This window comes from Leptosomus discolor, chromosome 7 (genome assembly GCF_034619465.1).
Source record: "Leptosomus discolor isolate bLepDis1 chromosome 7, bLepDis1.hap2, whole genome shotgun sequence".
Lineage (NCBI taxonomy): Eukaryota > Metazoa > Chordata > Aves > Leptosomiformes > Leptosomidae > Leptosomus > Leptosomus discolor.
In genome coordinates, this window is record NC_141397.1 from 60,273,862 (window position 1) to 60,299,745 (window position 25,884).

Here is a 25,884-nt window from a genome sequence, read left to right on the forward strand (position 1 = left end):
GCTTGTTGTTCTCCCATCATCCTTAGCACCCCTCTGAGGACATCCTGGTAGAAGAGCCTTCTCCAGAAGCTTCAAAAACTGCAGCATAAATAAATAAAATTTAAAAAAAAAAAACACCCCACACGAAAGAACAACAACAAAAAACCCCAAAATAAAGACCCCAAAGAAATTTGCAATAATGACAGCAGGGAACAGTTGAGGAAATAGCTCTGATTCTGGTATATGATCATTTCAGCAGTTCTCTTCCTGTAAAGGAAAGGGCTTGTTACTGGGATTGGGAACTTCTGCATGGAATATTTTAAAATAAGCCCAATGCAGGAAGACAAGTGCAGAGAGAAGAACCAGCAAAGTGCCGTGTCTACTGCCAGACCTATGTTTGGATGGAAACTTGGGGGGCTCTCCGTTTTGGCCCTTATTAAAATCGATGAAAGCATACTTGATTGAGACAGGAATTGGGTGGTTATGAGCACCGAGCTGTTCTGATCTCGGGACAGACGTTGAAAGGGCCCATTTCAGTATGGTGCCTCGTCAAGTTGCCTTTGAGTTCTGGTACGGAGTGAGGAGCGGTTCTTCAGCATCTTCCTCTTGCTGACGCCTTCCTCTAAGGTGTTGGTTGCCAATCCTAAAACATGGGTTGCAAAGTAGTGGCAGGTAACAAGAAAGAGATGCATTTGCTTCATGGAAGTGAAGTGTGGTCTCCCCTGTGGTCACCTCATGCTCATTCGTGAGTCGGCATCCGGTACGTGAAGTACATCCCACCCATTCCCATTCGATCGTGCTGAGTCAGCGATTCCCCAGCTCCACCTGGACTCTCACTAGAAGCTCAAGCTTCCCGAGGCAGCTGCGGTGCATACCTGCTGCATGGCGTTTCTGGCATGGCTTGGCTCGGCTCAGCTCGGCTCAGCTCAGCTCAGTGGGGTTACAGCAGTGCTGGCAGAGCTTGCTTCGTGTAAACTGGTCTTGTTGCACTGCTGCCAGCGTGTTGGCTGTTGAAAGGGGTTTTTTTTTTTGTGCTAAGGTTGTGTGGTGGTGTGGTTGGGTTAGGAGAAGGCTTCTGCTGTTGGCATGTTACTGTGTAATTGTCGCACTAGTATGTGGTACAGTAGATGAAGGCAGCTCTCGTGGTCAGGAAATAGTGCTAGGTGAGTGTTTATAGTCTAGGCCAACATTTTTGGTTTTCTTAGGAGAGAGGAAAAACAGTTCACTCTGCACCCAAAAGATGCGCTCTAGAAAAGGGATCCTGTTAGGAGGGAATGTCCCTGGCTGCAATATTTTAGACTGTTTTTAATCACCGTCAATTGTGAATTCAGGATCCATTTGTTCCACATGTAAAATTCTATCAGAAGATGACATTGTTATTTGGAAAAACCAAATCAAACAAACAAACCCCACAATACTTAATGAGGCAAGGTGAGCTTTTTAACCATCTCATTCTGGTTAATAAAGACTAGGTCCTGTTAGAGGAGATACACCCTGCTATAGAGGCAAAATAATAAACCCTCTAGAAGAGAAGTTGGAATTAGTTCATTAGCATTGTGAAATATATTAAGTAGATGATCTGTGTCGTGTTCCTGTACATATATCCACTGAGGTCAGTTGCAGCTGAGCACACATGGTAATATTTAGGTGTGGTAGGGCTGTGGAAAAACAAATGATTATAGGATGACTTTTTTTTTTCAGTCCAGTGTAGAGACAGTTCAGCATCTGCTTTTTGTTTCCATAACAAACTCCTATATATTACCTGTCCTGGTTGTTTAGCAAATGTTAAAATAGGGAAGGAGAAATACTAATGTGCATCCTTTGAAAGCAACAGAAAGACGAGGGAGAAAACAGCTTCAGCCAGCCGGGACGGGCAAGTCCCACCAGTGCTTTTCCATGGCGGTGAGTCTCTCGCCAGCGGTGTGTGATGGACAACCGCGACAGCTGAGCGCCTGTTTTCGTTACCTTGTTTGCCTGTGACAGATAAAGGATCCATCCGCAGCTTGAAGACAGGTGTTGGTGAGCTGCTTGGGGAAACCAGGTTCTGGCATGGAAAAGACTACTGCAACTTTGTCTTCAAAGACTGGGTTCAACTTGACAAACCTTTTGCTGGTAAGTGCCTTTGCACCCTGGAAGCCATTACGTTCCCCTAAACCCTCTTCTGCGTCTTTTCAGTCTCAAACCATGCTTTTTCCTGCTTCTGAGCCAGAAGTAATGAGGCTATTTTGGTTTGGCTGCTAGGAAGAAGCAGCAAAACTCCCTTTGTGAGGTTCTAGGGCCAATTATGCTGTTATAGTCCATGGAGTTGGGCTGCGGGCGACCGCATGATGTCTGAATTCATCTGCACAGCCCTTGGTGCTGTGTCCCAGAAACTTCAGTTTGGGGAGGGACACGCTGTGCTTTTCCACAGTCGTGTCCTTTGTCTGAGGAGGTCCGAACATGCTTTCCTGTCCCGTAGACTTCATTGACAGATACACCACCCCGAGGATGCCCTGGCATGACATCTCCTCCGTGGTGCACGGCAAAGCGGCACGCGATGTCGCCCGACACTTCATCCAGCGCTGGAACTTCACCAAGGTGGGGTGCGGGCATCGCCGCTGGGGGCACGGAAATAAAAGACAGCCCCTGCCTCATCCACGTGCCATCCCTAGGCATGTCTGTTGGTATTTTTTATGTCATTCTGCTGTGCTGCAAGATCTTCAAAGGTTGTTTTGGTGTGTTTTTTTTTTTTTTTTTTCTTTTTTTCCCCTGGGCAGATTATGAAGCCTAAGTACCGGTCCCTGTCCTACCCATTCCTGTTGCCAAAATCTCAGCAAACTGCTAACGAGTTGAAATACCAGGTGCCCGAGGCTGTTCATGCCACAGTCCAGGTGGGTGTTGATGGTCTTCTGCTCACCTGCTCCGAAGAGAGCTTGTTTTGGATCTTTCCAGTAGGAAGATGCCTGACAAGACCCTCTGCAGAACTTGAAAATGCAAACTTAAAAACTCTTATTTAATTTATCTCACGGCATAGGTGGTCAGTCCTCAATGACAATAGAAAAATGCAACTCTTTCAGTAGAGATGCATTAATTTTATACCTCTGTCTTTGAGATGAGAGGACCAAGCTGTAGGCAGTACTCAAGTTGTGGGAACACCATGATTTTATCTAGCTGTGTAATTCTCTGTTTTGTTTTCTGCTGCTCTTCTTCTAATGCCTAACACTTGGGGTTTATGTTTTGGAAAGGCCCGGTGGGTTGAGGTTGCCCACTGAATATTTATTTTAGAGCAGTCTACCACGCCCCCGACGCCTCGCTCAGACGAGTAGTGGTCAGTTAGAGCCCAGCATTAAGTGGAGTCTCGGGGCTGTTGCTTTCTGCTTCGAACTTCATCTGCATTTTATTATGCAGCCACTCAGCCCTGTGGGTCCTCTGCAGTGCTGCACAGTCAGCCCACGGTCTTGTTTGTGACAATCATCCTCGCAGTCCTAATTGCCGAGATACCGGTATTTAAAACCCTGTTAGCTATACTGAGTGTATGTATTGAATACTACTGATACCCAGAGAAACGTGGACTTGTCGAAGGATACAAAGTCAAAATAGTTATGCTGAAGCAGCAGAACAATTGTGTGTCTCCGTGGATGAAGAGTGTATGAAATAAGAGCAATTAGATCAAAACCAGGAAAAATGCATGCCTTTGCTCTTCGTAAGGAGTGGTCCACCCAGATGACGGCAACGCTTGGGGAAGCTTAGTGTAACAAGATGCATTTTTCTGGGTTTGTGGGCTGCCAGGGCATTGTCTGCTCCTCCCCACGTGGTGTGAGGGTTGGCCAGCACAGGGATCTTGTCGTGGATCTTGGGCGTTTTACATCAGTCTCCAAAACAATATTTGCAGCTTGTTGAGAAAAAGTCTCATCATCGTGCTTCCCCGTGGCTGTAAATGCCTCCCTGGCTGTGTCTGTGACACCATCTTTTTGGGAAACTTTGTTCTCATGGAAGTGAGGGGACTTGTGTTCCCGGAGCGTGCTCTAACCATAAGGTACGCCCCAACTTTTAAATCATGGGGTTTGCTGTAGCAAAAACTTAAGCTCTGCTGATGACAGAACTGGAAGCACTTCCCAAAGGGGAAACTAAACTGAGTACAGTCTGGGTCCAACTTTTCTTCAGTCTGTACTGCAGAGCTGCTGGCTCGGGGCATCAGCCCGTGGGAGAGGAGGGTGAAGCTCAAACGGTGACTACACCAATGCTGAGTGATGGGTGAGGTGTTTGAAAACTAGCCTCACTACAGCATTGTTGGGGCGTTGCAAATAACTGATACGCTCCAGGAAGTGAGGTGCTGTTCTCAGGGATGCCATAAACGATGAAAAGAGAGCAGATTTGTCTTGTAAATTATTCATTTGAAACCACCTTGCTCGTTTCTAGTTTATATTGAATTGCAGCTTTCAGAAACGTGTCAGAGTAGCCCAGCCCTGCATACAGGCAGATAAATAAAACTACATGATATTAGGCTGAAAACATGTTGCCCTGCAAGGTACCAGCCTTCCTGGTATGAGGGAAGACTCGGGGGGAAGAGCATTTGCAGCACCAAGCACGGTGGAAGCGGTGAGGGTGGCTCCTTTGCCCAGGCTGGTGCACTCTGCCTGGGTGCAGGTCCCTTGGCCATCTCTGGATGATCTCCTCGAGCTCCAGGGCATGGTTTTGCGTGCACATACTGTAATTTTTGGCTGTCTCCTCCATAATGCTCACATTGGCCTGGTTTCCACTGATCCCCCGATGACACAAGTGCCCCGAGCATCCCTGCAGTCCCCGCTGCAGGCCAGTGAGTGGTCTGGGCTCTCCTCCTGAAGAAGGTTTCAGATTTGGCTGCTGCAGTAGATGGGGAGAGGGGAGGACACCTGCAGCCCGGATCTGAACCCCGTGTCCTTCCAGTTGCCTTTTCTGGAGCTCCCAGGGTGTGCATCAAGGTGTCCCTTTGTGACTTCTCCTTTCCTGCAGTCACAAGAATATCAGCCCCTTGCCTGTCCAATATGTTTCAGGCCAGAGGGCTACAGGTGCTCGAGTCTCCTTTCAGCGGTACAGTCCAGCACAGAAATAAGCAGATACCCTAAAATCCTTCACCAGCTTTTTTTATCCAGAAAAACTAGAGCAATATGGTTGCGCTTTGTATTGAATCCTTTGGCTGGTGTGGGCCAAGCCCATGTTATCCCCGTTTTGGTGCTGTGTAGGGGCTTTATAGGCAGAAGTTACTGCCCCGAGGTAAAATCCAGTGACTGTCCTTGGCTGTTGGGCGATTGAAGAAAGTCTGGCTGCTGGTTTTCTTGTTTCTGCGCTTGTTTTGCTGATCTGTCTTCGATTGTGGGCAGATCAGAGGAAGGGAAAACACAAAGGATCTGTGGGGATTGCAGCGTTGCTGCGAGCCGGAGCCGCTGACCTGTCAGCAACAGATTTTTGACCTCGTTGTACCATGTGGTTTTGCTCTCCTTTGTCAGAGGAGAGGAGCAGGAAGGCGTTTTTGGGAGGGTGGGGATAGTCAGAGCGGCGCTGACAGGGGCTTTCCCCTGGGCAGGGAGGATGAATGCAGTGTGCATGGGAAATGGTGTGGAGGTGCGGGCTGGGAAGGAGAAAAGGAGCCTGTCGGCTCCATGAGTGAGTCAGACGTGGTCTCTCGTCCTCTTTCGTTTGAACTTCAGGGCTTTGCTTGCAATAGCAGTGTGATTGCACGCTGATTTTTGCAAGAGTCAAATAGCCATCTGCCAAAGGCAGTGCCAGGTTTTTTTCCATCTCACTGTTTCCATTCCAGAGTTTGCAGTTATCGGCCAAAGCCAGCACTGCAAAAGATGTGACGTGGTGAGGCAATATCCAGCTCCTGATGTAAATGCAATGAAAATTTAATGCTCTGGCAGTGGGTAATGCCCTTACGTCTTTGAAGTCTGCGTGAGAGCTTGCATTGTTCGGGGTTTGTGCACTAACCCACAGCAAACATCAAATTTATTACTGTTGTATCACTTGAAGAAGTTAAAGGGATGACAAGCCCAGCCCAGACTCAGCGCTGCTATTGAGAGCCTTGAGGGAGAGGAGAAGAAGGAGCGTGGAGACACCAGCTCTGGTTGGTAGGGGCTGTGCTGGGCAGTGTGTGGCCTTTTCTCCCTAGGAAAATAGGTTGGGTTTGAACCAGCTCACTTTAAATACCTCGACAGGAAAGGAGAGATGTCCAGAAGTGCGCCGTGATAAGGCCCATGCAGAGCCACCAACGTTGGTGACCTCGCCCTGCCACCTCCATGCCTGTCACTGGCTGCAGAGCTGTGACACTGAAGTGATCCAGGTTAAAAATAACTTTATTTCGAGGGGGTCCAAGCTGGAACACCTTACGCCCTTTCTGCTGCCCCCGCCAGCATCTTCTGACACCTCTTCTTCCCTCCGCCCGTGGATTCAAGGTTGTGCCTGACGCAAGCCTTTTGGGTGATGCTGAGGCGGCTTTTTAGGATGAGCCATGACACGTTGTTCTGGGGCGAGGGATGATGGTCCTGTAACAGCGGGCAGCCTGGTGTGTGGAGGGAGCTGGGCTGCCAGCGTGAGGAGGGGTGAAGGGGAAGGCAGCGAAGGGCAGGTAGATGATGCGCTGGGAAGCCACGGTGCTGGGAAAGGATGGTCCTGAGTGATGGTTCTGTCGTGTCAGGTGGCTTGGAATAAACTTGTCTCCCAGCAGTAAAGTTGTCTTTCAAAGCAACGGGCTTCAGTGCCATCAAGCTCCCAATTCAGAAAAGGACGTTTATTCTTTGTTCCCAGCGGTTTCAGCTGTTGCTGCTGTAAATGAGGGCGTGGAAGTTACTTTGTTCAGTGCAGGGCTCAGCAGCTTCTCTTGAAAAGAGAAGCAGCTCGTTGGAGCGTGGACAAAGTTAACTAGCAAAAAAAATAAAAGGTTAAATATCAGTACTTTGTACACTGGGAAGCTACAGTCTGTAGGTTTCTGAAGTGCAATATTTGCTAGAGGTCCCCTGCCCATGGGGACACGCTTTGTGGCCCCAGATTTTCACCTCAGCAGGACAAAAGGCAGGGAAGGGTCAGCGTGGCTGCTCACACTGGCTGTGCTGGTGAAGGCGGAAAGGCTGCGAGCTCCTGCCCAGGCTGCAGCCTGAGCTGCGTGTACAGAAGAATTAGCCTGCTTTCTACTCAGAAAAGCTGGTTTTCTGTCCTTCTTAACACAAATGGTGGAATTTTGTTCAGCGTGCTCCATCTGCCGTGGTGCTCAGTGGGGTTTCAGCAGCGCCCAGCCTGGGAGCACGTGTGGGAGCACACCCGCGGCGTTGGCTTTGCAAACCAAAGGGATGATGGAAACCCCACGGGCCTGAGCAGCCTCGCCTGGTGGAGGTTTAGGCAAGCGAAGGGCAGCTGTTTGGGCCCAGCAGAGGCTGGGGTGGCCCTTGCATACAGGCTGGCTCCCTCACTGAAGCATCTGTGGCCGCACCGTGCAGTTTGGGAGGCTGCAGGGTGCTCCCTCCTGTTGGCCAAGCAAGCAGCCACATAGGAGAGTTGCAGGATCTGTTTTTCAGTGACCCGTGGGAGAAAGCTCCTTCTGTCCCGGTGAAGGAATTAGCTCGGGAGTTGTGTGCTGCTTAACAGCAGTGCCCTTCAGTGCCACCTCCAGGCACGCTCCGCAGATGAGGGGGTTGGTTTGGTTCAGGCGTGCAGCACCTGGACCAAAGGGCCAAATCCTTACCTGCTGGTATACTACAGGTAATTCATTAGCCCTCGGAAGTCCTTAGCCATGCCGTGGCCAGCAGCCTGCTTTGATGGCGGGTGGTGGTGACAATGTGACAGCAGAGCTCGGGGTCAGGGTGTCGGGGGTGCTGGTGGGACAGGGAGAGTAACGTGGAGCAAAGCAGAAGCCGGACACGGAGAATTAAAAGAAATCCATAGGAGGGATTTCCAGAGAAAAATGTTGTTGGGCCCTGGAAAGGATCAGGATTTCGCATGTACTGGCACACACATCTCGCAGATCCTCAGGATTTATATCTTGCCCTGTGTGTAACTGGCCCCGAGTGCTGGGGTAATGGCTGTATAGAGATATTTTAAGGCTATTGGTTCAGTGTTTTTTGTCTTGACAATGTTTAAACGCAGAGGCTAATTATGTCCCCTGAGCATGTACCCTGCCAGCACTTAATTAAATACTAAATTTCCATCTAGGCAGACGTCACTGGGGGCATAGCGCGGTTGCTTCTTGACTCAAAGCACAGGAGTGGGGAGATGCCACAGTATCTCCGTCCGTCGGGGCTTGCTCAGCCTGGCCGAGAGCATGAACAAAGGTTGTTTCTCATATTGGTTTGGCTCTCTTGCACAAGAGCTGCGGAAGGCAGGGGGAGAACGCGCCCCGGGGATCTCGCAGTATCTGCTTAAAATATGGATTTCCAGTAAAAATTAATAAATAAGTATGCGCAGCTGAACTGCTATGAATTTTAAAAGTCATATCATCACGAAGCAGATGGCTTGTGCAAGATTTTGGCAGAAGAAATAAATGACCTCGAGTGCTCAGGACAGAGACGTGGCCTGCGTTACCAGACTGACTGTATAATTACGTACCGCCTGTTTCTGGGGAAGAACACGTTGCCCCAGCTGGAGACCAGCTTTAAATATTGCTAGGGAGGAGATCACTGATTAGATGTGCACCCCTAAAGCCTGGGAATTCAGAGTGATTTCAAAGCAGTTTTCTCATAAGACCTTAAGCAAGAACAGAACTTCTGTGGTGCTTCTACGGCATCTAAAACCGCTCAGGCGGGCGAGGGCAGTAACGCAGTCAACGGGACAGGGCACTGTGTTTTTAATCAAAATGTTATTAAGCATTAATACTATTTTTGAGCATCCTTTCTCCTTATTACAAAGGTGGTACAAATGGTGAATGTTGCACGTATCACCGCCTTTAGTGAAATACTGGCAAGAGAGCGGTGCCAGGGAAGAGCGTTCCCTCTTAAATAATTCGGTTGCAATGCTGTGCCGGCCTGGATGGGAGAGAGCTGAGGGTGGTTAATCTCTTGCTTTCCAGGTGATCCGTTCTGCTGCTGACTGGTCGGCCGGCATTAAGTACCACGAGGAGTCCATCCACAACGCCTACGTCAGCGTGATAGAAAACAGCAAGCACTACATCTATATAGAAGTGAGTGGCCATGCGGGAAAGCAGCGGGGGTCCTGATGCTCTGGGCATGGCTTGCAGCCATCAGGAGGACCAAACTTCTTGAAGGTTTTGTCTTTTTTATGGATTTAGATGTATATCATAGAATATGTCAAGCTGGAAGGGACCCAAAAGGATCATCGTGTGGGTATTAATACAGAATCTGCTCCGCGTTTTTGGGCTGTTTCTATTGACTTCAGGCTGACTGCAAAAGGAGACCTCTCCTCTATGAGCCTCTTTGCAAAATTGCCAAAACTTCCAGGACCCGTGCAATAGTTTTCCTGTGTCCTCCGCGGCTTCGCAGCGTCCCCTGTGTGTGCCCAAAACTCCCACTCACAGGGCTGGTCTCACATCCGTACAGCCTGGCGCCGCGTGAATCTCCTGCATCAGAGTGACTCCCAGCACTGGCTGAATGGGGACACTTATTCTCTTTTTTCTTTTTTTTTTTTTTTGCCTCCTATTAGGATGTTCTTTGTGTGAACTTTCTAAGGAGTGTGATTAATAAGGACTAATTCATTCCCTAAGTGAGCACAGACACATCATTTAATAATAAATTAAAAAAAAAAAGAAAATCAGCTCAAACAGCACACAAACCCAGCTATCTTTAGTCGCTCTTGGTCTGAAATAAAGCATGCAAATAATTTTTTGTATGTTGCAGTGTCTGACAGTAGCTTTGCTTGCTTTTCCTGCAGAACCAGTTCTTTATTAGCTGTGCCGATGACAAAGTTGTCTGGAACAAGATCGGCGATGCAATTGCTCGGAGGATACTTAAAGCTCACAGGTAACCTGTTCTTAACAAGGCGGTGAAAGTCTTCCAGGTGCGTTTACGTGGTGTGGTGTAAAATAATATCTTACTGGCCGCAGCTGTGCAATAGCTTTTCCGATGCGCAACCAACGTGGCCAAACATCTGCTTGCGTTTGCGGCAGTGAGACTCTTCGGTGGTTTCTTTGCAGCCAGAAGGTGATTTTCTGGACTTAACCCTGGTGCAAATGTATTTTTGACTATGGAACTTGTTTAAAAGCAAGTCCTTTATACTCTGGTTCGGTGACACCTTTGCTCCATAGCCAACCAGTCTTGAAGTGTGGGGGTAAGGCAAGTTAATGGGTGAGAAGGCGGAACTAGGATTTGTGGTTTATTTAAATTATCTAGAGAGAGGATTGCCTTCAAATGGGGGAAGCAAACACATGTCGAGGATTTGACTGCAGCGTTCAGCTATTGTTTGAACAACTTTTTCTGGTAAGTGCTGGAGGGTATTTACAACCTCCAGCCATTGCCAGGGGACCATCGTTTGTTCCTGGATGGATCAGATCCAACCATGTTTTAGACGCTGCTTTTACTTCAGCACGTCTAACCCCGTGTTAACATCAATACCACAGGTAGTGGCTTGTCTTCACTTTGATCCTGGGCAGCCTTGCTTAAGGTTGCTCCCCTGGAGTCTTTCTTTCTTTAAGATATATTTATGTCATAGTCTAAAACTGTATCCTGGCCTTGCTGCGCTGGTATATAGGAAACTTTCTAAACTTCTCCCTTTCAACTCTCATGGGCTTTTTCATCACATGTGGAGACGTATCATGCAGTGATTTTGGTTTTTCTTCCCAAATTGTAGTTGTCCAGAGCTGTGCAGGGCCTGCTTTCCCAGAGGTGCGTGTCTCTGGAGTTGCAGCAATTTCTCTCGCTTTGACACTTGAGCTTGGAGATTCCCACTTGGGTAAAGGCAACCAAGCTGAGACAGACAGACAGACACCGGGGTACGGGCAGAATCTGCAAGGCCACAAGAGCTGCCGTGAGCCAGGCTTTGTTCAGAGGCACTGGAAGGAGGAGCGCTGTTCGGACCAGGAGAGCATGAGTGTCACCTGCTGTGCCATTAACAACAGGGCAGAGTAACAGGGTGGAGTTGCTGGTAATCTGTGAGCTGCAACACATAGCCCAAATAATTGAGATTAGCTAAGGGTGAAAAGATGGGGTGGATTTTCTCACCCCAGGTAGATGAGGAGTGGTGCCAGTGCTGCTGGAAATGGTGTTGCTGGTGTTTGGATTGCAACCTCGAGGCTGGCAGGCAGCTGGACGCAGCATCTCTGTGCGGTGTCCCCCCCGGAAAGCCGCTCTGGATTGTCCTCCCTGCCTTTGGGAACGCTTTGCCACAGGCCCTTTGCATCGGTTGCCTGCTTTTAGCAATGCTGCTGAGGTAGCAGCAAATTCTCCAGGTAATCTGCTAAGATTTTTCCTCTTATGTAAAGTTTATATAAAGAAGGTTATTCTGTCCAGACATCAGAAAGTCTGGTACAAAAGGGAATCACACAAATTCTTCAGTGACCCATTTTCAGCTGCGGTGCTCACTTCTGTATTACTCCAATTTCATGCCGATATTGTGGCAGCTTAATGTCAGTGGTTGCTAACTGAATGTAAGATTCAAATTCTCCACGCTCCAGAGTGCTTGGCATTGCCGAAGCTTAAACGTCGATTCAGACCTAGATGTTTTGTATCAAATGCTCATACTCCATACTGCCCAGGAAAACAGTGCAGGTGACAGTTATTGAGTTAAGCTTGTACGCTTCTCACTCCTCCAGATGAAATATTTTCTACTGATGTAATAAATAATGTTCTTTTCAGGGTTTCCTCTTTTTTTCATGGGCGGCTCTCTAGTTTAATAAACACTGGGCTTAGACAAACAGGCTGCTTTTTGGGGAACGCTGTTGTTGGTTCATCCTTTTCATGATACAAACAGGCTTCCTTTCACAGTCTCTTGCCCTAAGACCTCGTTAACTGTTTCTGAGCTCTGCTCTGACAAACTAAAGATAGTTTACAGTGCGTAGCACAGCTATAAGGAAGCGCTGGTTGGAATTAAAGAAACACAGGTCCTCGCTGTCTCCCACCCAGCTCAGACGAGACCCCAGTGCTTCACCCTTCCCTTGCCCTTAAATTCCTTGCCCGAGGAAGGAATACTTTAATAAAAACTGCAAACTGGTCCTTGTCCTGATTAAACTGTGTTCGCCATCTAGTGGCAGCGCCCTTCCATGGAGCATCCTCTGCCTCCTCCGGCAGGGCGCAGGGCAGGGGATTGCCCACAGCCAGGGGTGCCTGGGAAGCGCTAGCAGAGCAGATGCATCTGGCTTCTGTCAGCAAAGAAAACGCCCAGGTGGGCTTCAGGAAAATCCTCAAGTGGTGCCACAGTTGTAGCTTTTGTTCTGAATCGGGTCACAGTTAGGGTGCGGTTTAGTTTGGGGGAACTCGAAGTGAGTTTTTGTGGGTTGTGATGTCTCGGTGAAATACTTGACTGCCTTGAGCGATCCATGTTTTGCTTGTGCTCTGAGCTTTTTTCCACCTTTTGTGATGTTTCTGCCTTCTAAAAAGCAGGATGTAATGGGAACATCAGGCTAGATTTTGGTTTTCTGCTTGTGACGGCTCTGTAATATTTGCTGTGCTCTGCCAGGCAGTCGTGTGCACCAGTATCTGTGTGACTGGGCTGCTGGGGTACGCAAACAGACATTTATAGTGGCAGACACTATCTGCAAAATAATTAGCCTGCCCTTGAACTTCAGTGGAAATGTGTTTCTTTTCCTTGAGCTTCTTCCATCATCTGCTGAGAGTAAATTGTTCGTCCTCCTTCTGAAGTACTGATGGCAGGTGATGAAAACCTGAAAGTGGAAATAAGCTCCTCACTTTGCTCCCTTAAAACTTCTGTAGTAGCCTTGGATGGAAACCAAGTCGGTCAGCACAGGGAAAGTGAAACCGAGGGGACTTGAGCTTGTAGGAAGCTGTAACATTTGCAGGCTGATATTCCCCCAAACTATCGTTTCAGGGAAAACAAGCGCTTCCGAGTGTACGTGGTGATCCCGCTGCTGCCTGGCTTTGAAGGAGACATTTCCACCGGCGGGGGGAACGCGCTGCAGGCCATAATGCACTTCAACTACAGGTACCCCAGGCAGCCCCGCTGCGGGCAGGGCCGGCGGGGACGTCCCCGGTCCCCTCTGCCTGCTGCGGGTGGTCCCCGAGGCTCCGGCTGCCCTCGGCGTGGCCGCACGCTGGGTGTTGTCCGCGTGAGCACAAGGGGTTTGGAAAAGGAGAAGGAAACTGTTTGTGTAGCTTCCACTTTGTGCTTTAGCTCGTTCGTGTGCTGGCCTCGGGGCCTGCTTTAGGAGGTGAGGCGATGCTGGCCGAGCGGGGGGGTGCGGGGGCTGTAGCCTGGTGCTCTCTGCGGGGAAATCCCTGTCGCAGTGGGTCCCCCCATCCCTTGCACAACCCCCCCAATTCCTGGCTCGTCAGCCCCTCCCTGCGTGCAGCCTGCTGCCACGGGCATTCGTTTTCCTTTGAGCTCATTGAATCAGGACTTACCCCTGAGGTCTCCACCCTCCCACTCGATGGTCACGCTCCCCTTTAGGCGCTTGCCGTGGCTTTTACCGCAGCTCCTCCTGGCAGCATCCCCGTCCCCGCTGGGGACCGCACAGCCCCCAGGGTTTCTTAGCTGGGCTTTGTCTCCAAATCTGCCTTTTTGGCCAATGCTTTGCCTGGCTCTGCCCGTTGACCCCGCAAAGGCAACGCTGACTTCCCCAACGTGGTTCCGCTGCTCCAGGATGGATGTTTTTAGGGGGCACTTGCAACGCAGCAGGTCTTAGAGGAAGGACTGAGGTGCGGTGGTGCCAGGTAGCCTTGTGCTGGGAGCAGGCTGTAGAGGAAGGCAGAATAGCCCAAAATAAGACAGTTTTACTGGAAAGCTGCTGTGTTATGGTATGGCCAGGGCACAGTCGGTCTGTGGAGATTACTGCTACCTCCGGAGTGAAATCTCCCTCGTCTGCTGGTCTGCAGGAGTCCTGCTGCACCTCCAGAAGGAGGAGTGGGACAGGAGACACAAGCAGAAGGAAAGCAGCATGTCTCCGTAACCAGGCCCTTCTGCCTGAGCTTCCTTCTACCAGGGCAGCCGTAGGTCTTGAGGAATTGCCCATGGGTTGGGTTTTTTTTTTTTTTTGAAATGAGATCCCGGCTGTGGCTTTTCCAGCCCAGCCATAATCACACAAACCCCCTGACCCACGTGTTGTCTTTTTGTCTTGGCGTGGTTTCACGTGCAGACCTGCGGCCCAGGTGGTAGCGGCCCCGTTAGTAACGTGTTTGTCACCATTGCTGTGTGCTCTAGAAGGTAAAGATGCTCCCCAGCTCCTACGGGGATTGGTACGAGCTCCTTTAGGAAATGAGCAGTCCTTGCTGTATCAACAGCCCTTTGGGAAAGATGTGTGCTCTGGGAGCACCGTGTTTCTTCTGCTTGCACGGGGTATTTAAAAGGCATCTGTGTTTGCAATCTACCTCACCCGGTTCTGCTGCAGCATATGCTGTTGCCTCGAGTCACGGTGGTGCTGATGGCTGCCTACCTTCTTTCCAGGACCATGTGCCGAGGAGAAAACTCAATCCTGGGCCAGCTGAAGACAGAGGGTAAGAGCTTTATTCCTGTCCTCTCTGTCACTTAGTCTTGCTTAGTGGTTTGATGGGTACATCTGTAACACGTAGATTGGATTCTCCAGCTTTTTATTCATGTGGGCTTGCTGTGGCTGGAGGGGTTCAGGCGTGGTAGGATGTCTCACAGCAACGTGTGCTACGGGCTCGTGGGGCTGGTGAGCAACTCCTCCTCTGCCGTCATCCCATGGCGAGGACTGTCGGGTCACACGAGCCGTGGCCGGTTGTCGGACTTTGTGCTTGGATGCAGCTCGGATCCGGAGGAAGGGAGGACCCCAGGGAGGAGCACGGCACGTTGCAGCTGCTCAGGATCGTGTTGTTTGGAAAACGTCCTGAGCCAGGGTCATGCTTCTGGGAGCCACGAGCCCTCAGCCTCCCCCGTGAATCTCACCCTGGGTTTGTTTCTGGCAGTTGTCGAACACGGAGAGGAAAAACCTGCCCAAGCAGGATGCTGTTCCTGAGCTGCGTCCTCACCGCGAGGGTGCCTGCTTCAATTTGCTCTGCTGGGAGTCAGAGCACCGTGAAAACCCCCGCATCACAAATACTGGGGGTGTACATAATGCCTCATTCGTTCTGGGTCTTTGTGTAAATCTGAGCCGCAGACAAGTACATGAGGACATAGTTTCCTGTGCGTGGACGAAACACCTGCTTCCAGCCTCCTTGCTGCAGGATCTGCAGAACAGTCGCATAGCCCAGTTATTTTAACGTGTTCAGATCAATTATGACCCGTGCTGCGCCAGGGAGATTGGGATCACTCCTCACCAACGTGGAAGTATCCGAGCAGGCAGCGGATCAGAGCAGCACAGGGAGCCCAGGGGCAGCTTTTAAAGTCTATTTTTAAAGAAACTTATTTCCATTCTCTGTTTGTTTATTGTCTTGTTTTAAAAAGTCAAAAGTGAACTGTTATTCACGTGAGTCTTTCTAGAAAGAGGGTCTTCTCTCTTCTACTGCCCTCATCCCATCGGTTTTGTTCTCTTTTTAACTTTCAGTTGGAGACAAGTGGATCAACTACATATCATTCTGTGGACTTCGAACATATGCAGAGTTGGAAGGGAAACTAGTCACAGAGCTCATCTATGTTCACAGCAAACTGCTTATTGCTGATGACAACACAGTTATAATCGGTGAGCAGGGGGCTTGCGGGAGGGGTTTGGACCACTCGATTATGTCTGGATTAGTCCCTTCGCTTCTCTGCCCCGTACTCAGCGCAGGCTGCGGTGCCGTGTGCTTTTCTATGTTGTGATTTCTTTCTTGTGAAATATTTTACTGTTTAAAAAGCAAAACCACACAACACAAAAAAAAAAAAAAAAACCAAACACAAAACAAAAAACCCCCAAACTCATAAATTCATCAGGAGCGTAGGTAGGAGGGAGGAAGGGATTTGGAGGGCTGTCATTTAATTTGTTTTTCTAAAATGGCTTTAAATCTCTGTGTAACAGTGAAGAGAATCCCAGTGCAGGGAATATTGTCCATCTGTCTTGTATCAAACTCTGCTCTAGCAGGAAGACTTGTGAGACTTGTCATCTGTTCCTTAAAGAACAGAATGTGCCGTAAAATTTGGAAGGTTTGGACAACATGTGTCATTTATCAGCTCCATTTCCTAAGAATGGGAAATATGTTATAACGAGTAATAGATAACACTTCATCCCTTTCTCTTACCATATTTTTTATGAGATCATGAAGCAAAGACAAGAGACCTCAGGCTCGGAGCAGCAGAAAAACAGAATTTTAGCCTGTTTCTTTAAAGAAACCCTTTTCAATCTGTTATATCAGCAACAAAAACTTTGCCAAAGAATAACTTCATACCAGATTTTGCAAGACTCAAAATACTCCCCTTCTTCAAAGCCACGGTTCAGCCCGTAGTCTCAGATGACCTGTGGTGAGGTTTGCTCTTCTGTTACCCTCTGAGGGGCCAGATCCCATCTCCAGTTCTCAGAGCAGCCCAGAGGTGCTTTCGCTATTACAGCGGGAGCAGCGCTGTTGCAGCTCCCAGGTCTGGGAGCCTGAGCCAGCTCTTAACGTCTGTTTTCTGTACCTGTAAGCCTAAGGACGGGTTTTTATACAGCGTGTGCGTCTGTGCTGGCTGGTGAGGTGACGGGGAGCCAGTATCATCCCTTTTCCACCCAAGAATGAGGTGGTGCCTGGAAGTAAGATGCTAATGGGGCCACCATGCAGGAGAGGGAGGTGAAAGGACAGAGAGGGGTTTAGCTTGTTTTCCCACCGTGTTGGCTCCCCTTGAGTTATTTCAGTCACTGGGAGGGCTACACGGCTAACTAGCGCCTGGGGGTTTCTTACGGAGCTGGAGGCTGTGTCTGGAGGTGGTTGTTGTTGTTGTTTGGTCATTTCTGTGGGTGAATGACCTGATGGCTCCTATCACTGGCTGCATCTTGCTGTCCCCTTGGAGCCAACAAGGGCTGTGGTGTCCCTCCCCATCCCTTGCCTTCTGATGGCTGCATGGGACAGAGGAACCTGTTTGGGGGACAAAGCCTCAGCTGGTCTCGAGCAGTGCTGCGGGCATCAGGCCCTTCAGGGCCCGTGCTGTCTGGGGGGGGCTCTCACCGCGGTGCAGAGTAGGGCTGGAGCCACTGCGTGAGCCCAGCACCCAAACCCTTACGGGAGTGCATTTTGGAGAGGCACCCTGCCCCAAAAGGCACAGCCAGAGCCATGCAGTAGAAATGCAACGGGAGGGAAACTTCTGCTGCCCTCCAGCAGCTTTGCTGGGGACTGAAGTAGTTGTTTCCCAGGGTGCGAGCAGGGAGCTGTGCACAGGACAACACAGGCATTCCCCCTGCACCCCTCTGGAAAGCACCCCTCTCCCTTCTGGGGTTTGGATTTTACACAGCATGCGGTAGTGCTGCAGCAAGCACAGGGCAAGGAGCAGAGAAGAAACATCTCCCATGGTCAGAAGGTCCCCCCGAGCCCTGGGGTCTGCTGCTGCCTTGCTGCGTTAGCAGGGACAGTGCCTGAGCTCTTGCATCTGTGGACACAGACGTGTGGTCCTGGCCGGCCAGGAGGGTCTGGGTGTTGGTTCCCCACAGCAAAGACGTGACGTCCTTCTTCCTAGACTCCCCCTCCCGAAAAACCCCTACCTTCCAAATGCAAATGAAAACCTTTCCCCTCTTTACACTACTCGATAAGAGCGGATTTACCCGTGGAGCCCATCCTGCATCAGGTGACTTGGTATCCGAACCAACTGCAGTTGGAAAGCTGTGACATCCTTCAGCCAAAGCACCTGGGAAGTTACAGGGAGAGTAAAATATTGGCCTGGGCTTGGCTATGGTTTAACCTGCTTACAAACATGGAGCTCTTGAAGCCTGCAAAAATTAGGGGGGTTGGTTGCTTTGTTTTTTTTTCCTCCTCCCCCAAATCCTGGCTCTCAGAGTCTGTGTTTTCCACGAGGAAGCCCTCTGGTTGGGGTTTTACCCAACGAAGCCATAGATGGTCCCCCACGGAGATGAGGGACGCAGAGGGCCCGGGGGGGTGTGGTTGGTGGTGGCGGAGGGCACGCAGAAGCCCCTGGCATCGTGCTGGTGCATTGCTGGTGCTTCATTTCCCCCCCCCTTCCTCGCCAGGCTCTGCCAACATCAACGACCGCAGCATGCTGGGCAAGCGGGACAGCGAGATGGCCATCCTCGTGCAGGACACCGAGACTGTCCCCTCTGTGATGGACGGAGAGGACTACAGCGCCGGGAGGTTTGCCCAGTCCCTCCGGCTGCGGTGCTTCAGGTGGGCTGCGCGGGGCTGGCCGAGCGCGGGCAGGGCTTGCTGGGGCTTACGCCTGCCCGCTGCCTTTCCCACGGACGGGGCTGCTGCTGCCTGCTTGGGTTTAGCGTTGCCTGGCCTGGATTGAGCCCAGAGATTGAGCCTTTTACACGCCGTTCCTGTCCTCAGCTTGGCTTACAAATCCTTTTGCTGCAGGATTTTGCTAGGAGAGCTCACGAGCAAGACAGTGATATTTTGCCTCCAGATCCTGTTTTCGCGCTCGCTCAATTTTGAGTGGCAGTGTCTCTTTCTAATGGAAGTTTCTTCGCTTGGAGCAGCCATCTGACCCACCGCGCAGCTGTTTTTTCTTAAGACCTTTCTTCCCTTCACCCCCCCGCCCTTTAATTCCCATCTGGTCAGTTATGGCACGGAAAAAAAAGGAGAAAATTGAGCAGCGTTAGGGCTGATGGACTATTGCAGGGGACAGGAGTGGGAGGGCGCTGTGAGCACGAAGGGTTGGGCAAGTCCCAAGGAAACTTTTCCTCTCTTGGCGTTTCTCAAGAGAGGAGGGAGCACCTGGTACTTCAGCCTCCACGAGCATCGATTTCTTTGTCTTCTCAGGGTTGTCCTTGGCGGCTCCGATCTCAGCCCGGAACACCAGGATCCCGTCTGTGACAAATTCTTCAAGGAGGTGTGGATCGCTACGGCAGCTCGCAATGCCACCATCTTCGACAAGGTGAGGGCCACGGTGCCTTTCCCCTCCCTCCTTCCCACGTGGCAGCAGCGGATGCCAGCAGGAGAGGCAGCATGGGGAGGGTGAGGACAGCAGGTCCCGCTCCTGGGGTTGGACCTTCAGAGATGCTTTGAAGGAACAAGTCGTGTCAGATGCAGGAGCTGTGACAAAGGAAGGAGTATGTGCGTCCTCAGAGCGTGACGGCAGCCCAAGGCGGCAGCAGTTCTGACTTCTCCTTTTATTTAGATAGGCTGTAGCTCCACTGAATGGCCACGGTGTACTTCTTGCTTCTAGCTGGCCACAGCGTAACTGGAGTAGAACCAAATTTTACTGCTAGTCTTTCATGAGCTTTTGCTCCCCAAAAGCCCTGGGAGCTTCCTCTGCCTGCTCCAGCCAAATCACAGATAGGCGCATACCTCTCCCCTCCCCATTCTCCAGGCTGATAATTAAGTCACTCCCATCCCGGGGAATTTGTGTTAGATGTGTTGGTCGTTCTCAGGAACTCTGCATTGCAGTATTTCCCCCCCCTGCTGACACGCCACTTCTTCTTTCTGTTTTGATCAGGTTTTCCGATGCCTTCCCAGTGACCAGGTGAACAATTTAACCCAACTGCGTGATTTCATCAACAAGCCCAAATTAGCGAATGATGATCCTGCGAAAGCAGCAGAAGAATTAAAAAAGATTCGTGGTTTTTTAGTACAATTCCCCTTTCGTTTTCTGGAGGAAGAGTACTTGCTTCCTTCTGTGGGAACAAAGGAGTCCATGGTACCCATGGAGGTTTGGACTTAAGAAGATGCAGACTACTTTACATTTCAAAGTTTCTTCTCTAGGGTCAAGCTGATGAACGATATGGGATTTTAGAAAGCTTTTTATTGCTAAGGGAGGCAAAAAAGATCTCCACCAAGCTAATGTGCCTTCTTAAGGATTTTGGTGGAGGAACTTGAAGCAAATTGACACTAGCAAAGGAGAGGAGCAGAAAGACTTGGAAATTATGGCCAATGAGAAGTTTGACCTCTGAAGGAGTTACTGCTTAAGACATGTTCTGAGCACCTAAAGGACGCAGGCCACTTCCTAGGACAGGAAGCAAATCCCAGTCCATGTTGTTCCTACTGCCCGTGTGGTTGCATACGTACTGTGCTCCTGCTGGGGCTGCGCAGGGGTCGTGGGCTGCCTGTGCTTCTGAGGCTTTCGGGTATCTGCGCCTCGGCTCGCTGGAGTCCCCCCATTTCACCCCTTCGTACGCTGTCAGAGCCCGTCAGGCAGCTCTGGCGCTGTCGGGAAGTGCTGCTCGGTGCTGCCTTGGGCTGTCCTACAGCTTGACGAGTGTAGGCCTTTCACTTCTTGAAGGGAGACGGCCTAACAATCTTGTACCAGAATCGGCATTTTTGGTCTCTTCTCCCCTCAGGGCGGGGGAAAAACCCCTGTTTCTACCCCAGCTAGAGCAATCAGCAGTCCTCACGCAGCGTGGCACTGCCTAGGTCTTGGCAAAGGGCGGCCTCGGCGGAGCCGGAGGTGCTGGAATTCACTGGAGCTCGCTGGCCTTTGCAGACACACAACGTGTCAGTCTGTTCAAACAGCGCCTGAAGGCTTTCTCCGGGAGAGGATCAACGTTTAGACTCAAGCCTTAGATCTCTGGAGCTGAAGGAACGCGAGGCACTGCATGTGACGGGACAGAAACTCAAAAGCCAGCATGGGCCGAGCTGAGCCCTGAACTCTGGGCCCTCAATTCATGCGTTTCTCCTGCAGTACACAGGCAGACTTTTCTTTCCATCCCTTTCCTCCCTGTTTTAAAAGAAAAGGCCATTAAGCTAGAGCTGACACCGTGCTCAAACCGAGCTGCTGTGTCCCTTTGTAGATGGGGTGACTGCAAGGGGGAAGGGGAGCGGTTAGCAAAGCCTTGTCTCTGGTCTGCTTCGTTGTTAGAGCAGCCACAATCTTGAGCTCAGCCGTGCAGAATGCGTCTCCCCAAGCACAGGTAACACTCGGCAGGCCCAGTCCTGTTTTCCCTTTCTGTAAGGCAGTTTCCAGAGCTGTTTTGCATCTCCCTGGGCAGCGAAGCAGCACTTCGATTCACCATCCCTGGGCAAAACACGACCGCTCCTGGGTCGGGACCTGGCGTGGCGGGTGCCGACCTGGGTCTTTGCTCCGTCCTCCGTCCTGCAGTGCTCCGTGTCTCCCAGTTCCACGTCCAGCTCCAGCTGCAGTGCCGGGAGAGATGTTCCCCAGAGATCAGATGGTGAGAAACACCGAAGGAGAGTTGGAGGTGGAGGAGTGGGAGGCTGAGCCCCTCTGCATCGGGGCAACCCCTTCGCCAGCTGGGTTTAACCCTGTGCCCGCCTCTCCGTCGTCATAAGACCTGGTGAACAGGTATTCACTTTAGTTCACAAGCAAATTTAGGGTTGGTTTTTTTTCTCCTTTTCTGGCTCTTCCAACAGTCTTGCCTGTTTTTAACTGGAAAGAATCATACCGGTCGCTTAGCTGTCCCCGAAACGGCATTTCAGCTGATTGCCTTCTGTGTCTTCAGACCTGTAAATAGGCACCAGGTGATTCTGTACCTGCTGCGTCACCCGAGTGAGCAACAACCCCAGACCTTCTGCCAGGGCAGCCTGAGCCTCAGCCCCTTCCTACAGTTCCCGCTGTTTGATGCTCACGGGTTTTAGATGCCGTTGCAGATTATGCTCCTTTCTGGTTGTGCCTCTTGCGGCCTGGTGAGCCCGCGGGAAGCGCACGTGCAGCGTTTGGTGTGATGATCTGCGGTCCGGGGGGCTGGTGCTTTTAGCAGGCACACTGTAACCAGATACTTCTGTTCCCTTGATTTTTCTTTTTTTTTTCCTTAAAAAAATTGACCTGGGGTCACCCCCTGCAGAGCCAGAGCAATATGTGCCCCGACCATTTGCAATCAAGAAAGATCAAAGGTGTCTTGTTATTTCACATCAGTGCTAGTTCAGAGCTTTTCTCTCCTGATACGTTTTTATCTGTTTCAGTTTGAACAAAGCTGCTAACTTTAAACAATTACAGCCTGTCAGAGAGCCGTGGTAAATCGCACAGATCTGTATTGAGCGTTGAAAAGGAAGCGTTCAGCGCCGCCACCCCTGCACGTGAACCTCGAAGTACAAGACTCCTGTCGTCATCTAAGTGCTCTTATTGTCCCTGTCCTCATATCTGCAAAGGTTCTTGTAATGGTGAAATTATCCTTATATTGTCTTTTAAGGTGGTAGGTAGCTAATTATTTGGGCTTCGTAACTCCAGAGGTATTGAGTCGCCCTCTGCCAGGCTGCTTTGGGGAAAAACCACCCAGGTTCTGCGACACTCCGCCCACCATGTGGTGGCTGCTGGTCCCAAGCGACACAGCAAAGCCATGGAGGAGAGATTTAATTGACTGATTCTGTATGAAAAGGTGCTAATTAAGAAGGTCCTTGGTTATTGGAGTAGCAGACGGGCCTCACGTTCCTTGGCTCTCTGTCCAGGAGGAGGTTTCCCCCGGTGGGAGCAGAGGAGCCGCGCTGAACGTCCCTTCCCTGCGTCGGTGCTAAATTCCTGATCCCGGGGGTTTAGTAACGCTCGGATGCAAGCGAGGTGTGCGAGGCAGCCTCCGCGCCGTGCAGAGCGCCGGGCACCCCCAGGGGCTCGCGGGGCCACCAGCCTCCCCGGGGACGCTGCGCTGCTCGCCCCGAGCAGGCGACGGGGCTGGAGCCGTTTCGGGGAAGGCACCCGCGGGCTGGGCTGGTCGGAGCTGGCTCCTTGGGTCCTGCCAACGGGAGGTTTATTTCTTATATTAAGAAGCCTGGGAGGTTGAACCCCTTGAGAGAGTTAATTTCTGCACCTCAACAATCACTGCTTTCTACTTTTTAGCCCAGAATACCGGCATGGGTTTATTTTTAATACCTTCAAACTGGAGAGGATCGCTCGCCGATATACAGTACTGTAACAAGTGATGTGGATTCCAGCACTAGCAAACCCAGAGAGAGAGTTTTGTTGTGGCATTTATTCATTAGAACTATAGGAAATGAGAACTTGTCCCAGGCTCAGACTTTATTTTGTAGTTCAACCTGAATAGAACACTTTTTTTTTTCTTTAATTTATTCCTTAACACGTGCCACTTTGAGAACTCTCCTTACCATATCTTTTTTAATAGTCTGATATTTTAAAATGTGTCTTTTATTGTACAGATGTCGGACTGGATAAATGTTGCACTGTAAAGTTAATGCATGGTTTAAAAAATGAGGGATAAAATGTCATCATGTGTAAGAACTCTACTAAAAAATAGTTTATTCAACTACTCCAGTGCTCCATGGCGGATGCAAAGTGCTGAGCTCAGTTTCTGGTCTCTTGGTCTCGGTTTGTCACCTGACTGGATGTGACCTTTGCTGGATTAAACTCCGAACACTCCATTTTCCTTGCTTTTGATCAGGTTTCACGACATGATTTTGCAATCCTGGTGCTGTCCCTGGGGGCAGACCTCAGTGCAGGTTTTGCCTCGCTGGGACCCTGACGTTAATAATTTACAGTCTCTTTAGTCCTTCCAAGGGAACATCCGTTACAATCAAGCTCGGACGTGGTTTGTTATCGTTGTTTCAGCGCAACAAATCTCTTGTGCTCTTGTAGTTAGGGCAGTCGGGGGGGTTCGTAATCAGAACCTGCCTTTGTGGGGACATCGAAAGTCGGGATGGTCCTTCAGGTTAACGCCGTTTCCGTCTCCTCCTGCCGAACGTGAAGACCCAAGTCCACCCTGGTCTGCGCTGACACCTCCCCCCTCAGCTGCAGAGCTGCTGCGCTGGTTTTCTGGCAGAACGGGCTTGGTCTGCAGGACGCAGCGGGTGGCCAAGGTGAAGAAAGCCAGTGGTCTTCAGGCCGGGTGTGCGGGTAGAGGTTGGCGCCTCTCGGGGGTCCCACAAGATGGGAACGCACACCCCCGTCTTGGGACGCTCGTCCCGTGAGTCGTTTCCAACGAGCGATCCCTTCTGCGCGGCCGAGATCCTGCTGGAACCGGGAGCTTGGACGGAATCGAGGTTTGAACCAGGAGCGCAACGCCGTGGCGGCGAGTCGAGCTGAGCGAGCGAAACTGAGGTGTGTCGAAGGGGAGCAGGCCCACAAACTGTACGTCGACCGCTGAATGCAATGATCCTCTTGGGGTTTCTCTTTTTTTTTTCTTATTTGTTCTTATTTCCCTGCCTGCTTTCTGTTTGTATATTCCAGTGTTGGTGATTATTCTATTTTTAACCTCCCAGCGTGTTTTCGTAAAATCTCCATGTAAATAATTCCAACTTACCTCTTTCCCGACACTTGGGAAATGAGGAAAAAGTGTCGAAAGTCACAGTTCTGGGAATGTTTTTGGGTTTTGTTTGGTTGGTTTGTTTTTTTTAAATCATGTCTCTAGCTAAACTGATCAACAGAAAGAGAACTTCCACTTCGGGTGTGAGTGCAGGTCTCCGTGCGTCTCTACCTTCCGACGGTGCCGTTGTGAACACAATATCCCTTCTGTGAAGGCTGCTGGAATTGTTTTGTATCCTCGTTTCTGCTAACGATCGCTTTCCTTTCCACTCTGTTTGTATCTGGTAAATGAATGTGTATTAATGGACTGAAAATACAACTGATCATCATGTCGAAACGTTTGGCTTTGGTCTCGTTTCTGCTTGTTTTGGGGACTGTGGCCGCATCCTGCTTGTGGGCTGAGTTCTGCCTTGCGTTGGCGGTGCTGCGCCAGCAGCCAAGACGTGATGGAAAGGCCCAGGGTCGCAATAAAAATGGCTCTACTTGAGTCGTTTGGGTTTTCCTGGGAGAGGGAAATTGCCGGAGTGGAACAGCATAGAAAGAGAGAATTGGGCTGCTTAAATAAATTAAAAAATCCTGTTTTAAAGGAGTTTTAATAATCCAAAGGCATTATGAAAGGCACAGGACAAAAATGGCCTGTCTCCAAAATCGAATTAACTTGCCACTGTCCCTTTTAACTTTCAGTAAAGAGACTTCAGCATAGGGAGAGGAAAAAAAGCAGATTACTGCTGTCCTCCAGGGGGAGAAGAGATTGAATAAAGCAGCAGTGGCATTTCCAAGCTCTGTTGCAAACTGAAAACGTATTAACTTCTCTGTTCCTTAGGTTTCATCTCCTCCCTCAGATGCCAAAGGGCTCCCTGCACCTTCGGAACTTCCAGATCCCACCCGTGCCCTCGCTAAACCCAACAGACCGAGAGAAGGCAGGGGCTGTGACTGACGCCCTCCGCTCGCGTTGCCGCTCTGGCCGTGCCGGCGGCATCGCGCTCGGGAGCTCTTGCGAGCGGCGCTAACGGGCAGCGGGAGCGGTGCGGGGCCCTGCCGGCGGGCGCTGGGCGCCGAGGTGCTGGCTGGCGGCAGGGCAGGCAGGAGGGGAGGCTGCCGCGGAGGTTGGCAGCCGGTGCCGGCTCCGTCTTGCCGGCAGCTCTTGGTTTCCGGGCCAGCAGGGCAGGGAAGGTGCGGTGCCTCAATGCAGGCTTACCTCAGCGTGAAATTAGCGTGGAACTAGAAGTCCTGAATCTAGAAAGTTTAGGTATCGGTTTCTAGGAAGGATCCTTTCCCTTTTCTACGTGATGTAGAGGCCCAGCTTGAGGGCACCGTTGATGCTTTTGCTCTTTTCCCTCTCCTACGCGCAGGCACGTGGTGCTTTTGCTGGGCACAGCCTCATCCCGATCCATCAGCCCATTAAAAACGGCCCAAGCTGCGCGGGGGAGGCAGGAACGCGCTGCCTCCAGCGCGGGCGATGGCAAAGCTCCCTTCGACTTTCCTACAGCCCAAGCGTTGGCTTGACGAACGACTCGCAAAGCCTCTAATCCGGTGGCTCCTCGCCGAGCAGAACCCCAGCCCCCGCGTACCCTGAGCACAGCGCCATCGCTAGGGTGTCTAACAGACCCGTTCTTT

The 25,884-nt window shown here is 50.7% G+C and overlaps 1 protein-coding gene across 8 annotated transcripts in view; it reads left to right on the forward strand.

The window, feature by feature from the left end:
- The window catches only part of PLD1 (phospholipase D1), a 43,959-nt gene extending 23,925 nt beyond the window's left edge, over positions 1-20,034 (forward strand). For 7 of the 8 annotated variants that reach the window (XM_086468666.1, XM_086468670.1, XM_086468665.1 and 4 more), the window contains 11 exons: positions 1,963-2,091; positions 2,438-2,556; positions 2,736-2,849; positions 8,993-9,103; positions 9,811-9,899; positions 12,919-13,032; positions 14,491-14,540; positions 15,551-15,685; positions 18,134-18,287; positions 18,885-18,999; positions 19,561-20,034. In XM_086468666.1, the coding sequence (XP_086324792.1) occupies positions 1,963-2,091; positions 2,438-2,556; positions 2,736-2,849; positions 8,993-9,103; positions 9,811-9,899; positions 12,919-13,032; positions 14,491-14,540; positions 15,551-15,685; positions 18,134-18,287; positions 18,885-18,999; positions 19,561-19,785 (1,355 nt within the window). In that variant the 3' untranslated portion in view covers positions 19,786-20,034. Of the gene's footprint in view, positions 1-1,962; positions 2,092-2,437; positions 2,557-2,735; positions 2,850-8,992; positions 9,104-9,810; positions 9,900-12,918; positions 13,033-14,490; positions 14,547-15,550; positions 15,686-18,133; positions 18,288-18,884; positions 19,000-19,560 lie in introns of all 8 variants that reach the window. The other variant, XM_086468667.1, reaches the window with a different exon arrangement.
- The last annotated feature ends 5,850 nt before the right edge of the window (positions 20,035-25,884 follow it).